General features: G+C 48.4%; 1 protein-coding gene across 2 annotated transcripts in view; it reads right to left on the bottom strand.

Moving 5' to 3' along the window:
* FNIP2 (folliculin interacting protein 2) overlaps positions 1-15,808 on the bottom strand; it is a 136,196-nt gene that overhangs the window by 6,981 nt on the left and 113,407 nt on the right. For both annotated transcript variants that reach the window (XM_056118965.1, XM_056118964.1), the window contains one exon: positions 2,607-2,807. In XM_056118965.1, coding sequence (XP_055974940.1) covers positions 2,607-2,807 — 201 coding nt within the window. The remainder of the gene's footprint in view (positions 1-2,606; positions 2,808-15,808) is intronic.

Consider the following 15,808-nt stretch of genomic DNA (forward strand, 5'->3'; position numbering starts at 1 on the left):
CCCAGAAATAGAATTAATGTCAAAGGTTATTTCAAACCTTTTTTTTTTTTCACCACAAACATGTTTTTTTAAACCTGGTCATAAATAACAATACAGAAAAGGAGATTATTTCCAGGATATTTATTCCCCGGGACTTGTGGCGAATTTAATTTCCTTTTCTATTTTTTTTTTCCTTTTTTGGTCACACCCATCGATGCACAGGGATTACTCCTGGCTCTGCACTCAGGAATTACTCCTGGCGGTGTTAAGGGGGCCACATGGGATGCTGGGAATCCAACCTGGGTCAGCCACACTACCGCTGTACTATCGCTCCAGCCCCTTTATTTCCTTTTTAAGAGAATAGCAACCCCCTGTGTCTTCCCAAGGAGGCGGCCTTTGCCTCAGGCAGGCAGTGCTCCCTCAGAACCTTCAGGGAGACACGTGAGGCTCAGGCAAGGCTGGCTCCAGCAGACACAAATTTCTTCTACACCATTAAATTCCCCTGATTCCCCACATAAAAAGATTAACAGAGGCCTTTGAATATGCTCCTCTTGACCATCTGGGCTGATGGGCAACACGGAAAACAAATCTATTACAGCTGCAATCCTTCCGGTTTCTCATTGGCTTAAGATCTTACACGCATTCTGTTGGCTAACGAAACCCAACGGGTAAGTGACTTAGAGAGATAATCAAGGCAGATTTCACCAACTCTCATGAACATGTTGCCCCAACTAAACAGATTGAAGTGATGTAATGATCTCTTAAGTTTCAGTGCCTTATGGAGAAAACACGAAAATTTTTAGGGAGTGAAATATTTTAAAAATGGAATTCTTTATCTTTTAGTGTTTTGTCAGCCACCGGGAAAGCTGTACATTGCAATGTGAAAACAAAACACTGGACTTTTGGATAAGGAATGCATAGAAACTGAGAATCAAAAGAGAATTGCTCTGGGTTTCTCTTCTCCGTTTACAGGGATTTTATTCCTGACATGGATTTAAAAAATTAGAAAGTATTTAATTCGTGGTATTTCAGAAAGTTACGTTTTTCTTTCCTACTAGAGGCCCTAACAGCCATTGAATCATGTGCTTCACTCAAGTTCTTTTTTTAGGAGAATTTTAAATTGCAGATAAAATTTCCTTTGATCTTGGTTTTGTCAGGTTATACAAATCATTCATATTAAGTGGTTAAACATGCTTTTGTCCAATGAAGTGTAAAAAGACTATTGGCTATAGTAATTTATTAGATAACTAAGATGTAAAATTTAACATGTGCTACATATTATAGAATACAAAAATTTGGTAATAAGTATTTAAATAATAATAGGGGAAAGGTGTAAGTTCTAGTATATCTTTCTTCCCTCACAGACATGGCAACTTCGGCCTGTGAATCAGTAGGATGCAGCCTGTTTTCTAAGAAGAAAAACTGCCTAGAAATGTGGAACAGAAATAAGATCCTGATACCCCCCAGTGCATATCCTATTACCTCGGGAACAGATATTCCATAAGGGAGCTTCCATTTACAGCCCAAATAAAGACTCTAGAGAGAAAAGGTGTCATCAGTCTTTATACTCCTTGTTTCATGAAACGATCACGAAAACAATTTTAATAGCTGTTTCCTGTGCATTTATAACTTTAAACACGGCTACAAGTGGTTTGCATGAATTCCTGAAAATTTTCATAACCACAGGACATAGATTCTGTCGCTCCCCGCGGCTTTGCAGGGAACTGGAGGTTCCCAAGTAGCAGAGCATGACTGAGCACTGGGAGCTGGAATGGCCTAGCCCGGCACTTTGAGGGGTCACAGAGCGGTACCCTGGGGCCACTCTTCTGAGGCTCTCGGCTGGACAGGCACTGCCTTTTATGACCCGAGGCACTTGGGGCTGCCCACCATCATGCTAGTCCCCATTGGGGAAGCCTGGACCATTTTTTTTGGGGGGGGGGAGAGGACTTGGGGCACAGCCAGCAGTACTCAAGGGAACCATATGTGGTGCCAGTGATTCCAATCAGGGTCACCTGCGTGCAAGGCAAAGGATGCTCTTGCAGCCCCAGAGCCTGCACTTGAACCCAGCTTGACGCAGCGCTCCCTGCCACCACTTGGCCCTCACCCAGAGAGCAGTCCCAGGGCACGCTTTTGGGCTCTTATTCTTACAGCCTCAACTGCTCATGAGGAGTATGGGGCTCTCTCCATCCTCTGTGCAGATCAGAGGAGAGAATGCAAGTTTAGGAATGGGCTGGCACGATGGCCCCTGAGCCAGAGAAGAAAGACACAGTGCCCTCAGAGGCTGGCTGGCTTATCAGGATCGAATTTCCCAAGGATGATTCTGCACGGTCTTTCGGCCTTTCATATGCAGCCCCCACCCCATCCCCACCCCACCCCACTCCGCCCAGGCCTGGCTCTCTCACTGTGTCAGGGCTGGGCTCCAGGACCTGACATCTACGTTTGTGCCAGTTTCACGATGCATTCCGTTCCCTCCTCCTGCCAACACCCAATTATAACGGAAGCAAAACAAAGCCCTGGAATCTGTGATTTTTTTATATTCATTCAACTACGGGTCAATGAACTGCGTGTCTTGTGAACTGCATCTCCCCTCCTCCCCCCTCCCCAGTGATCTGAGAACAGATACTCACAAAATCAGCAGGGAGGTGAAGTTTGTAAAGTTGCAAAATGGACTGAAGTAAACTGGACACCTGGCTGGAGACCAGGACGTCCTGGCCTAGTTTCATGCTGTCCATCACCTTCCTCTGGCTTGTGGCGACCTGTACGCTCCACTTATCTGTGTCGGCGATGATACAGACGGCCTCAGCGATTGGCTCATCCAGCACCGGATGCTGCAAAATTGAGAAGCGTAATTGGTCAGCTTTCCCCACACCCAGTATGGTTCTCCTGAACATTGGACGAATGGCTCAGAAGATGACTCTGGGAGCTAGAGAAACGTAGAGCTTTTGAAAAAAATCACAAATCACAAATCATCCTGTTATTCGTCGATTGCCTCGAGCAGGCCCCAGTAACGTCTCTTTCATCCCAGCCCTGAGATTATATTCAAGGCTCTTTAGGAGAACGAGACCCATCATTGTTACTGGTATTTGGCATATTGGGTATGCCACGAGGAGTTTGCCAGACTCTGCCGTGTGGGCAGGCTACATTCGGTAGCCTGCCAGTTTGTCCAAAGTAGGAATGAGATAATAAGATGTCATAATAATAAGAGCTTTTGAAAGAGGGACTAAAATAAGAGAATCATTTAAAAAAAGGGATCATTAAAAAATAATGTGATTAGAGATTGGAGCAATTACATTTCACTTTCTCAAGACCACAACTCTACTGGACATTATAATAAAGTGTCAGATTCTACTGCCGTTTTTCTTTTAACAAGGTTAGACTGGAATATTCAGCATTACTTTTAAGTTATAGCTGGAATCACAAGCAATATTTAGTTAGTACTAGGTGTGACATAAATCTAGTCCCCAAGCTAGCTATCAATCAGACGTCGAAGTGAATTTATTTATCGAAATGCGTTCAAGTATTCAAAACTATGGCGCCTGGATGAAATATTCAAAATGCAAAAATCCTTACATATCAGTGCCTCAAAATGAAGGGGGAAACAAACATCCGGGACCTGAGAGCAGGTATAGTGGGTAAGGTACTTGCCTTGTACACAGCTGACCCGGGTTTGTTCCCCAACACCCCACAGAGTGCAGAGCCAGGAGTAAGCCCTGAGGACTGCAGGGTGTGGCCTCAAGGCCCAAATTCAACCAAACAGGAAGAGCCTGATCCTTGGATGAGAGAGGAAGGCACTTGCCTTTTCAAAGCTAAAGTGTAACTTCACCAGTGCTGAGACACACACTCAGGATGCACCAGGTGGACACAATGACACCACGAGTGCATGGACGGAGTATGCATGAAGAATGGAGACAGACTAGAGACCCAAAGCACCTGTGTGTATGCTCATCACCACCCCCACCCCCAGGCCCTCTTGGCAGAGGGAAACTAGAGCCAGCCACCTTCTCTGATTCAACCCCTTCTTCTTCCCTGGGGCGGGGGTGGGAGTGCCCGACCTCTACCCAGATGTGCTGACTCAAGCCCAGAGAGTCAACAAGAGGCTCTTTCCTGGGACTTCCCAGCAGGATGGGAGGTCGGAAACAGCAGCCGCCATCCTTTTCCTGCATGGTTCGCCATGAACCCAGACACCTGAGGGGAGTTAGTTCCTGGGCCTACAGCACTGCCTCATGTCTCGATTGACTATTTCCAGTCTAGTGTCTGAAGTGCTAACTATGGATTCTCCGAGCTCACTTTATGGAGTCCTCCTGCCTAAGTGAGCAAGAGTGGGGGTTCTGCTGTCTGCAATGAAGGAACTTGGATGCACACGCTAGGCAGGGGACAATGGTCACCAGAGAGTTTAAAAAATGAACACACTGGAGGCCAGACCAATAGTGTAACAGGTAGGACATTTGCCTTGCACGCGGTCAACCTGAGTTCGATCCCCAGCATCCCATATGGTTCCCTGAACACCGCCAGGAGTGATTCCTGAGTGTAGAGCCAGGAGTAACCCCTGAGCATCACCGGATGTGACCCAAAAAAAACCAATAAAAGAAATAAAATGAATGTAATGAAGTGAGAAGGCTGCAGACAGAACCCAAACATGAGCCTCACAGCTGGTTTTGCTCCTCACAGAGGCGAGGCAGGGACAGGCAAGGCTGCATGAAAACTTTGTAGGAACAATGATTTTTCCAAGGGGGAAATACCTAGGTTGAGAAAATTTCCCCTTCGGGGGGGGGGGGGGGGTGGGACAGAGGGGAATAGGAAACCAAGTCTTAATGTCACTGGGGCAAAGTGCCATCCTAGGTAGAGATTGGAAGAAAAAACAAGACAAATGCCCGAGGGCTGGGACAGACAGACAGGGATGGAAATGGTCCATCCTCTGGGAGCAGAATCGCTTCTCCCAGCAGTTTTCGCCCTTAGCACAGGAAATGGCATTTGAAAAATGTTGGTGCTCGGTCAATCCCAGTGAAACAGGCTAAGCGGCAATGACAGAGCTGACGCGGCATCCTGCATTCCCCAGCACTACACAGGATTATTTTACCAACATCAGCTCCAGGAACAGATGAGAACCTGCCTGATATTTTCAGAGGGTGCTGATGTGCTTGAAGTGGGGGGGGGGGGCGAGGGGGGCGCCCAGGAAATCTAGTTTGTCTAATTGGTCCTTTAGAAAGCGGGGAGAGGAGAGTCTGGCATGAGAGTTTCCCATGGAGAGAGGGAAAAGAAGATTTTTTATCACCCATGAAGTGCATGTGGTCCAAGATCAAAGGACAGCTGAAGGGACAGGGAGCCAAGGGTTAGGGGCCTGGAGCCCAGAGGCCCAGGGACATGACAGCATGTGTCAGCGGCCAGGAGGACAGCGGGGAGGTGGAGGGACAGGACCAGAGAGAGGCAGTGTGGACAGAGGGGCAGACCCAGATAAGAGAGGGCTATACACCAATGACAGCATCCACAGGAATCAGTGAGGAACTAGCTTGAGGCCCGGTCAGAACATATTGGGGGACCCCAAACTCCTGAAGGCTGTTATCAATACCGATATCGAAGACTTCATAAGCAGCTAGAGTTGTGCATACTAATTCTCCATACGCTGTGAATGGGCCTCCTCAGGAATTAACCCATTTTCTTTTCTGTTTTTGTTTTTGGGCCACACCCAGTGGTGCTCAGGAGTTACTCCTGGCTCTGTGCTCAGGACTGAGCTGTGCTCGGGGAAACCATATATGGTGCTGGGGAGAGCGGCCATGTGCAAGGTTAGTACCTTACCTGCTGTGCTATCCATCTGGTCCCAAGAATAAACCCATTTCTCACTGAATAGTAAAGGTAAAGGTAAAGGCCCTCCCGTTGATCGTCGATTTGCTCGAGCAGGCCCAGTAACGTCTCCATTGGAGACTCTGTTGTTACTGTGTTTGGCATATCGAATACGTCACGGGGAGCTTGCCAGGCTCTGCCGTGCGGGCGAGATACTCTCGGTAGCTTGCCGGGCTCTCCGAGAGGGGCGGAGGAATCGAACTTGGGTCGGCCATGTTGGCCGCTTGTAAGGCAAACGCCCTACCCACTGTGCTATTGCTCCAGCCCCTGAATAGTACCTTAAAAAAAAATCTTCAAGAATGACTTTCTCAGGCTACCAAATACTCAAGGCAAAATTCCCTGCAGGGACATCCAATGGCCACTAATGAACGAATCACTTGGTAGGTCTTGGCTTATTTACTGAATCAACACTTTTTAAAAGAGGGCCGGCAAGCAAAAGGAAATGTAAATAGTTAAAAAAAAAAAAAAAGACAGGAATGCTGGCGAGGGATAAAAATACCACCAGCAGCAAATATTCGGTTTCATTTCAGGGCCACCTGGGGGCAGCTCAGCCGGATCTACTCTCCACTTCCTCCACGCCAGTGCTCAGGCTTTTTAACTCCCCGTGATTCTGAGGTTCCTCTCCAAAGCAAACACAACCTCCCCGAAGAGAGGGCAGATTAAACATATTTATGATTTGGCTTATCAGTCCATCTCTCAGCTCATAGAATGTAAAGAACTCGAGGATCCCAAAAGTCATGTTTGCGTTTGTCATAGAAACACTCCCCTACTCACACACACACTCCACCACCTAGTACCTGGTATTCAAAATAAAATTCTTTTAGAAAACACTTACATACACACATACATATGTGTGTGCGCGTACATAATATATGTGTGTGTGTGTGTGTGTGTGTGTACACACACATATACAGAGAGAGAAAGAGAGAGGAAGGAGAGAGGGAGAGAGAGAGGAAAAGTGTCTGCCATAGAGCAGGCTGGGGAGGGGGACGGAGGGCAGGAGGGAGGGAAACTAGGACATTGGTGGCAGGAAATGCGCATTGATGAAGGAATGGGTGTGGAACTTCGCATGACTGAAACTCAAACATGAACAACTTTGTTACTGTGTATCTCACGGTGATTCAACAAAAAAAACAAATTTAAAAGAATATATATGTAATACATTAAAAATGAAAAGAAAACAGATTCTTCTTAAAGTTACGCCTTGTTAAATGTTTTGCTTTTGGCTCACTCTCAGCAATGCTCAGGAGCTACTCTTCGCTCTGTGCGAGGGCTCTGGGGGTCCGCTCTGGGGGGTAAATGGAGGGTGGTTCTGCTCAGGGCAGTGCTGGGGAAACCCACAGAGCCCCAAGTTAAGCTTTTTTCAGCATTGTTGGATGCAGCATTTCCTGGCTTTTTTTTTTCCTGTAAAAACCCTGTAGAAACCTCTGTCCCTCTCAGAGAGCCTGGTGAGCTACCAAGGGTATCCCACCCGCACGGCAGAGTCTGGCAAGCTACCTGTGGCATATTCGATAAACAGTACCAATAACGGGTCTCATTCCCCTGACCCTGGAAGAGCCTCCAATATAGAGCCTCTCCAAGCAGAGTTGGGAAAGACGAGAGGGGAGGCTGTAAAAATCTCAGGGCTGGGGCGAATGGAGACGTTACTGGCACCTGCTCGAGCAAGGTGATGAACAATGGGATGACAGTGCACTGCAGTGCTACCATTAGAAAAAGAAAACAAAGATAATCTTCACTGTGCATTGGCAAAGGCTCTCCCAACACTACTGACTCAACACACATACTCTCTTGGGCTTGAGTTCTGAGTGAGAATCTGAAATATTAAAACAGGCATTTTTACTTTAAATGCTTGTTTGAGGGCTGGAGAGATAGCACAGTGGGTAGGGCATTTGCCTTGCACACGACCGACCCGGGTTTGATTCCCAGCATTCCATATGGTCCCCTGAGCACCGCCAGGAGTAACTCCTGAGTGTAGAGCCAGGAGTAACCCCTGAGCATCCCCAGGTGTGACCCAAACAGCAAAAAAAAAAAAAAAAAAAAAAAAATGCTTATTTGAAAACATCATGACCTGGATGGACCCGGCAACTTCTCCCTTTCCCTTCTCTGCCATGAGCCGAAGGGAAAGGACTTGCAAGTCAATGTCTCCTCTGCAGGGTGTCGGATTCTCCTCACACAATGAGCCCGCAATGTGTTTTGACTTTCTCCATGGCAAAACGAGGATGTAGAGAAACACAAAGCGTAATGCACTAATCCTCTGGTGCATGCCCATCTTCACCAAGTACCACGGAGACCAGCTCCCTGCCACCTCTTCAGGCTGCTGCATGAAGAGGCTCACGTCTCCGCAGGAAGTTATCATCAGGCAGCAGCTCAGAAAGGTCTGAGCGATGGGGATGAAGTGAGGCTGGGGAACAAGAGGGAGCTACAGGTGACCCCTGTGTGGCGGTGGGGGAGCGGGGGGGGGGCGGCAATTTGCTTCGAAGGAATGAAGAAATTGCCTTGTGCCAGCAGTTTCTGCCTTGCTCTACTCTATGAGAAGTTAGAATCATTGATTTATGTCTAATCTGTTTGAACTACTAGCCAGTGAAGATTTTTTTTGGTCTATTTTTTCCGGGGCGGGGGGGGGGGGGGAGGTAGAGCACACCCACAGTGTTCAGGGGCTATTCCTGACTCTGTGCTCAGGACTGACCCCTGACAGTGCTCAGGGGACCACATGCAGCACTGAGGGTTCATCCAACAAATGTTGTGGTTGACGCAAGGCCCGGTGCCCTAACTCTTCCTGTGCTATCTCTCCGGCCCCAGAGAACATTTCTTAACACACATTAACACGTGAAATTCTTTGTCTCATAGATCTTGAAAGGTTTCCCAATATTCTCTAGCTATTACATTTTGGAGAAACAACAGAATAAATCTAATTCATTCATAGCCTACTAAATAAAGATCTGCAGTCCTGATTCCTGGGACTCTCAGATGCCTGACACATTCTGAGGTTCTACACCAGTGGGAGCGGGAGTATAAAACATGGTGGCCGGGCTCACGTACATGTGATTTTTGCTAAATTTACACTACGGAAGAACAAGAAATGCCTACATGGTTTGCATCCTCGGCTGAGCCGGGGTTCTCTGGTTGCAACAAAGGGCAGTGACCAAACATAGAGGTTGCTTAAGGCAGATAAGATCAGCCTCGAATGCAGCCACGTGTTGGCAGTGAGAAGTTGCCAACTCACGAGCCTGGGCCTCCACGTCTGTGCCTGTAAAATCTGGTCGTATTTAATTTGCAGTTTCTGTATGATTTAACTCACGGGGGGTTTCTGAGTAAAATATATACAAAACATGCAGTACAGTGAATAAGGTCTATTAAGTATTCAAACATTTGTCCAATTCTCTTATGCCAACCCTTCTGTTTCAATGACATCCACTCAAACCTCAAGCCTAGACCCCACCAAGAGTGAGACTGTGGACAGATGGTGGGTATTGGTCATGTTAATGAACTTTATCCAATCCCCCCAACCTCAAAAAATAATAGATCACTGCCCCCACGAGCTCAAAAAAGTACTCTAGCACACATCATGCCAACACTTAGGTTCAGGCCTTTTCTTCTTTCCACGCTTAAAAAAGCTCTCAGTCTGGGTACATCTTTACCTATACAGATATGACCTCTTCCTTCCCACCCAGTTATAACCATTCCCCCAGACTCTTCCCAGAACGCCTCCGTTGCAATCTTAAATGCTCCAACCCTTCAAGGAGGCCTGGGTTCCCCCTTTGACCTCTACAAGGCTCCCCTCCTTCATTCTTTGACTTCTGAGAGCCTTTACTGACCTACTTTGGGATTTGATCCACTGCCACGTTACCTGGTTCTCAAGCTTATGTTTTGTGTCGACACAGTGGCTGCCTACACGAAGCTCAAGAGAGAAATCACATTTTATTTTTCTTCTGCAACCTCTGACACACGCACAACAAAGATACTCAAGCCTGTGCGAAATATCTGGCCATGTTGAACAACTCTCTACACAGATGTCTTCAATCTTGGATTCAATCCAGTTCCTATTAAGTCATCTGCACAATTACTAACGCCTTTCTCTTTCCCATACAGCATTTAAATGACTAAGAGTCCACACGATCACCTATTTTTAACTCGAGAGCAGGAGAGTATCATGTAGTCACATGTACTTCCCATATGTGCTCTCTGTCCATCCACCTGGCCTTTGTTCCTGCTCCCCAGACAGGAACACCGGCGACAACACAGACAGGATCTTGGCATGCCAAACATAGAACGTCGGTGTTCAGTCACACGTTTCGTCTGCCAGGCCTCTCCTTTCTAATCCTAGGATCCTGTCACAGAGGAAATGCCTAGAAAACTGCAAGAGGTGTGAGTACAGGTCTCAGGTGAACACAGACAGAAGTCACCCTGAAGTCACCCTTGCCAGGCAGTCACGCTTCCATGACGGTGCCGGCACTGACCAGCACGGACGGGGCAGGAACATTTTTGAGGAGATCAGCGAGGGACAGCTCATCTCCAGAGTGGGCACTGGCAGCTGAGAGCCCACTGCTCTCCACGAACTGTCTTCAGAGAGCTGCAGCCTACCCGAGCAGTGCAGGGACAGACTGGGGACCTTGAAGTCCACAGGAAAGCAGGCTGGGTCTCAGGTAGCCTCTTTGCATGTCTTTTTTTTTTTTTTTTGCTTTTTTTGGGTCACACCCGGCGATGCACAGGGGTTACTCCTGGCTCATGCACTTGGGAATTACTCCTGGCGGTGCTCAGGGGACCATATGGGATGCTGGAAATCGAACCCAGGTTGGCCTCTTACAAGGCAAACACCCTACCTGCTGTGTTATCGCTCCAGCCCCCCCCCCCCCAGGGGGCCTCTTTTCAACACAAAGGGAGTCAGTGACTAATGGCTCAGGTGAGCGGAAGACCCTCCCTTTGTGGTTATTTTTTTACTATTATTATTATTCTCTGACATATTCTAGATGGAAAAAAAAAACGTTTCTTTGGCTTCATTTGCGCGTCAATTTGCTAATCAGTCAATTTGCTATTCAGGGTGTCTGGTAAGTTTTATCACTTTAATTAAGCTAAACTTCATGACAGAATGCCAGCTCGCCAGGATTTCTCACTCTGTGTGATAGCATAATATCAGTCTTCCCTTGGCTGTGAAGTAAAGCCCTTCATTAGCCACACAAAGAAACGCAGATGATTCACGCTGTGAAGTTCACCTTCGCAGCAGGACTCTGTTGGTTGAGGCATCTACCGGGATAGAAAGCTCATGGGCATAACGGAAGCCACTTAACGATGGCCTCTGGGTGGATGAGGGTCACCCACGGGGAGCTGACACACTGACCACACTGCAAAAATTGTCCCACCACCATTCCGAGAAAAGGTGTCTCATTATCACCCACTGTGTCTAAAGTCCTGGAAAATAATGCTTTTACCAAACACTAACCATGGACTCCCCGACAGCCATTTAAGCCAGAGACAGACAAAACCTCCAATGCAGCAAAGGCAACAGTCTTGGCTTAAGAAGACGCTAGTTGGGGCTGGAGTGATAATACAGTGGGTAGGGTGTTTGCCTTACACACGGCCCACCAGGGTTCGATTCCCAGCATCCCATATAGTTCCCTGAGCACCACCAGGAATAATTCCTGAGAGCAAAGCAAGGAGTAACCTCTGCACCTCATTTGGTGTGACCACCCCCCCCCCCCCCCCCCCCGCAAAAAAAGAAGCCGCTCATCAACCCAGTCGGTCAGAAGTCTCTAAACACCTCTGAGCAAGGCCTGTTCCTGCACCTGCTCTGCTCTCTCCTCACCTTTCCCTTTCCTGCTCTTTCTGGCTCCCTCATGCAGTTGTCCTCCTCCAGGAAGTCCTCCCAGGACAACAGTCTCTGCTAGAGCTTTTGATCTTACTGGCCTGATGTCAATCTCCTTGATGATCGCTTGCCATGTCTTCTCTTCAGGGAGTGTGGCACCTTCTCCCAGTTGGTCTTCTATCATCCTGAGTGGTTTTGCTGATGATTTACCCGACTGAGGAATCAGAACATCTAACGCACAGCCCCAGCGGGGCAGAACCGAGGAGGGCGGCTGCTCCACCAGCCTGCACTCTGGTTCTGGTGTTCGTTTCCATTTGTTTCTGGCACAGAAAGATTCCCACTTCCTCCCACACAGTCGCTTTATGACGACGGGGCTGGGGTGGCAGAGGCAATAGTTTTGCCTGTCATTGCCACTATTGGAGAGAGAGGCGTCTCTGCATTAACTGAGGACAACCTGTTGCTGGAATGTTTCCACCTCTCTTATATATATATTTTTAAAGCGTTGTATTTTCCTCAGGGGTCAGAGTGATACTACAAGATTTAGATTGGTTGTGTTGCATGCGGCCACAACAGGTTTAATCTTTGGCACACCATATGGTCCTCTGAGCCCACCAGGAGTGATCCCTGAGCTCAGAGTCAGGAGTAAGCCCCTGAGCACTGCCGGATGTGGCCCCCAAACAAACAAATTTAAAAAAAAATAAAGTGATCTCTGGGCACTGAATTATGTTTCCCCCAATTTCACTGAGAGAATCATGCTCTGAGTTTAGGCATACAGCAGAAGGGTCAGACCTATGCAGACTGAAATTGCTACCACAGTAGGTCCACCCAATAGCCCTTCTTCCATACAGCTAGAAGCAAAGACAAGAAAGGGAAGGCAAGCAAGTTCCCCTCGCAATGAAGGCTCAGAATGACGCTTAGCTTCTAACCTTATCACACCCCAGCGTCACTCTCTCCTCAGGATGTTCATTACATCCCCTGTGCTTACTTGCAACTGCAGGTTTGTACCTTCCAGCCATTTCTCCCGATGACTGGCTCCCCACTCTCCGCCTCTGGAAACCACAATACTGATCTCAGTGAGTCTGATGGGGGCAGTCTGCTTGGTTTTAGAGTCAACACGTCAGTGAGGTCAGATGTGTCCTCAGCCTGACTTACTTCACTTAGCATCCTGCCTCAGAGGCCCCTCCAGCCACCCAGTATCTACAGATAGACGCTAACACAGTCCCAAGAATGTAAGTGGGGTTCAGGAAGCATTTTCCAACTCTTAAGGAAATGTTCTGGGTCCGACTCTCCTTCTCCTTCTTCCCAAAAGCCATCTCCAGCCTTCCTGCCCCACCACTGGCCAAACATGGAGCCGGAACATTCGGGATGCACCATCAGAGGCTCCGAATTCATCAAGAGAAAAAAATCTATGGAAATGTCCCCTCAAAAGCTACATGATCCGGGGCTGGAGAGATAGCACAGTGGGTAGGGCGTTTGCCTTGCACGCGGCCGACCTGAGTTCGATTCCCAGCATCCCATATGGTCCCCTGAGCACTGCCAGGAGTAACTCCTGAGTGCAGAGCCAGGAGTAACCCCTGTGCATCGCTGGGTGTGACCCAAAAAGGAAAACAAAAAGCTACATGATCTTATCCTAAATCTGCAAGCATTTGTTGTATGTGTCTTCTGGAGGAAACGGGCTTACTGTCAGTCACTAAAGACCTGAAATATGGCAGTCAGGGGGAGACGAGGGGAAACTGATTTTGCACGCAGGGATACTGCACAGGGCCCCCGGCAGCCACAGACAAGTGAGGCTCCTTGAAGAGCAAAGACATCGAGAAGACAGAAGAACCTGTGGATCTGATGAGGTGGTTGTGGTAAGGGGGGCTGCGAAGGAATCTTCAGACCTTCTGCATACCTGTGCTATGGCTGCAAACCCCAAGTTTCCTGGCCTGGCCCCCAGATCCAGCCCAGATTCGGCAGACATGCTACGTAACACCGGGAACAGCTTCTCTGTCAGGTCAGTCCCTTGCTGCAGAAAGGGAGTTTCAAGATGAGAAAAAAAAGGGGGGACAAGAGTGATAGGACAATGGCCAAGGCACGTGCACTGACTCAGGTTTGATCCCTGGAACCCCATATGGTTCCCAGATCATTACGAGGAGTGACCCCTGAGGATAGAGCCAGGAGTAAGCCCTGAGCACTTTTGAGAGTGAGCCCCCCCCCCAAAAAAAAAGAAGGAAAAAGTGACTCACTTCAGAGAGAGAGAGAGAGAGAGAGAGAGAGAGAGAGAGAGGATCAGTGGATTTTTTAAGAGACTGGTAGAGAGCGTCAAATGGTTTGCGGAGGGTGAAAATAATTGCAAAATCAAAATTCGATGTGCCCAATGCTTATAACACGTAAGATAAGTGAGAGCCCTATAGTAAGATTTTTTGTTCTCCTCTAGGTAAAGAAAAGGAAGAGAAGCAGGAGCATTAGGGATAAACACATCACTCTCTCCTTTACTTCAGTGGGGGGAGGGGCGGGGAAAGACCATCTGCTCTTTCTCTCCACTTCAGGATACAGAGACACAATAATCGTCAGTTTTACTGCGGAAATAAATGCACATGCCTCTGGCCTGGCCCCTGGGGACTCATCCCCGCTCCCTGAGCTCTCTTCGTGCCAGGCACCAGGAAAGTCCCTGCTTGGCATCCAGGTGCCTGCAGGCCGCGTGGGAGTTAGAGACATGGGAGAGAACAGTGGGTGGGAGGCTGGGATGAGCATGGCTGGAGGTGCCCGGGATGGTCTCAGCCAAGAAGGGACAGTTGAAGTGGGCCTTCAAAAACCACTAGAGGTTTGCTCAAACTCTGCTAAGGCAAAAGAAGACGCAGGTAAAGATGCGTGACAAAGGTACATCATTAAACAACAACAACAACAACAACAAAAATAGGGTAACTAAATACTGAGGAAACTGAAGCATTTAAAATCTTCAGCTCTAGGGGCTGAAGCGATTAGGGTGTTTGCCTTGCACACGGCCAACCCGGGTTCGAATCCTCAGAATCCCATATGGTCCCCCGAGCACCGCCAGGAGTAATTCCTGACCGCAGAGCCAGGAGTAACCCCTGAGCATTACCCCTGAGCTGAGTGTTACCCAAAAAGCAAAAAAAAAAAAATTCTTCAGCCCTAATACTAAATGACCAGACCTGTGTCCTGTGTCACAGAAAGCTTGCAATATGTGCTAGCTGAGTGGGGAGAGGGAAAGGTACTGGGCAAGGGATATTAGCCAGGTCAGCACTATAGCACTGTCACTCTGTCCTCCTGCTGTTCATCGATTTGCTCGAGCGGGCCCAGTCACTGTCACTGTCACTGTCCTCCCGTTGTTATCGATTTGCCCGAGCGGGTCCAGTAATGTCTCCATTGTGACAGTTGTTACTGTGTTTGGCATATCGAATACGTCACGGGTAGCTTGCCAGGCTCTGCCATGCGGGCGAGATACTCTCAGTAGCTTGCAGGCTCTCCGAGAGGGGTGGAGGAATTGAACCTGGGTTGGCTGGGTCGGCTGTGTGCAAGGCAAATGACCTACCCTCTGTGCTATCGCTCCTGCCCAAAAAGGCCACAGTTCCTAGTGAGAGGGGAAGAGAATCAGAGATGTTTCAAATGACAGATGGTATTTTCTAAGAAATATCAGTAATTCTCACCTCCCAATTTTTTAAAAAAAAAACTACAATCCACACAGAAAGAAATACATATGCGTATCAAAACCCAGCATACATGCTTGTGTGTGTGGTGAACAAACGTCTATCCATAAAAACAAATGTGTTGGCAGGCTGAAGAGATAGTGTAGGAGGTAGGAGATGAGATGCTTGCCTCTCAAGCAATGCCAGGGGTGACTCTTAAGCAACAAGCCAGGAGTAGCCCCTCAGCAATACTGTTTGCATCGCCCTGGCTGTCCTCACGGGGCCCCTTGGAGGGGGGCGAGTTGAGTTTCCCTCCCTGCCGCAAGCAGAGCCCCAGCAGCTGAAGACCTCTGCAACCAGTCACAGCCATGCTTAAGACCACTCTCCACACATTCAGATGAGCCTCATGCATGAAGGAACTGGCAGAGGAACCCAGGTGTGCAGGACCCGGGGCTGAGATCTCCAAGCCTACTCGGATTGGGACTGGGCCTCCTCCACCCAGATCCCCCATCTTCCAGTAGCTAGGTGTTACACCCACCAACTGCCCTCCCCCGCCCCCCCC

Source organism: Sorex fumeus, unplaced genomic scaffold (genome assembly GCF_029834395.1).
Source record: "Sorex fumeus unplaced genomic scaffold, SorFum_2.1 ptg000039l, whole genome shotgun sequence".
Taxonomy (NCBI): Eukaryota; Metazoa; Chordata; class Mammalia; order Eulipotyphla; family Soricidae; genus Sorex; species Sorex fumeus.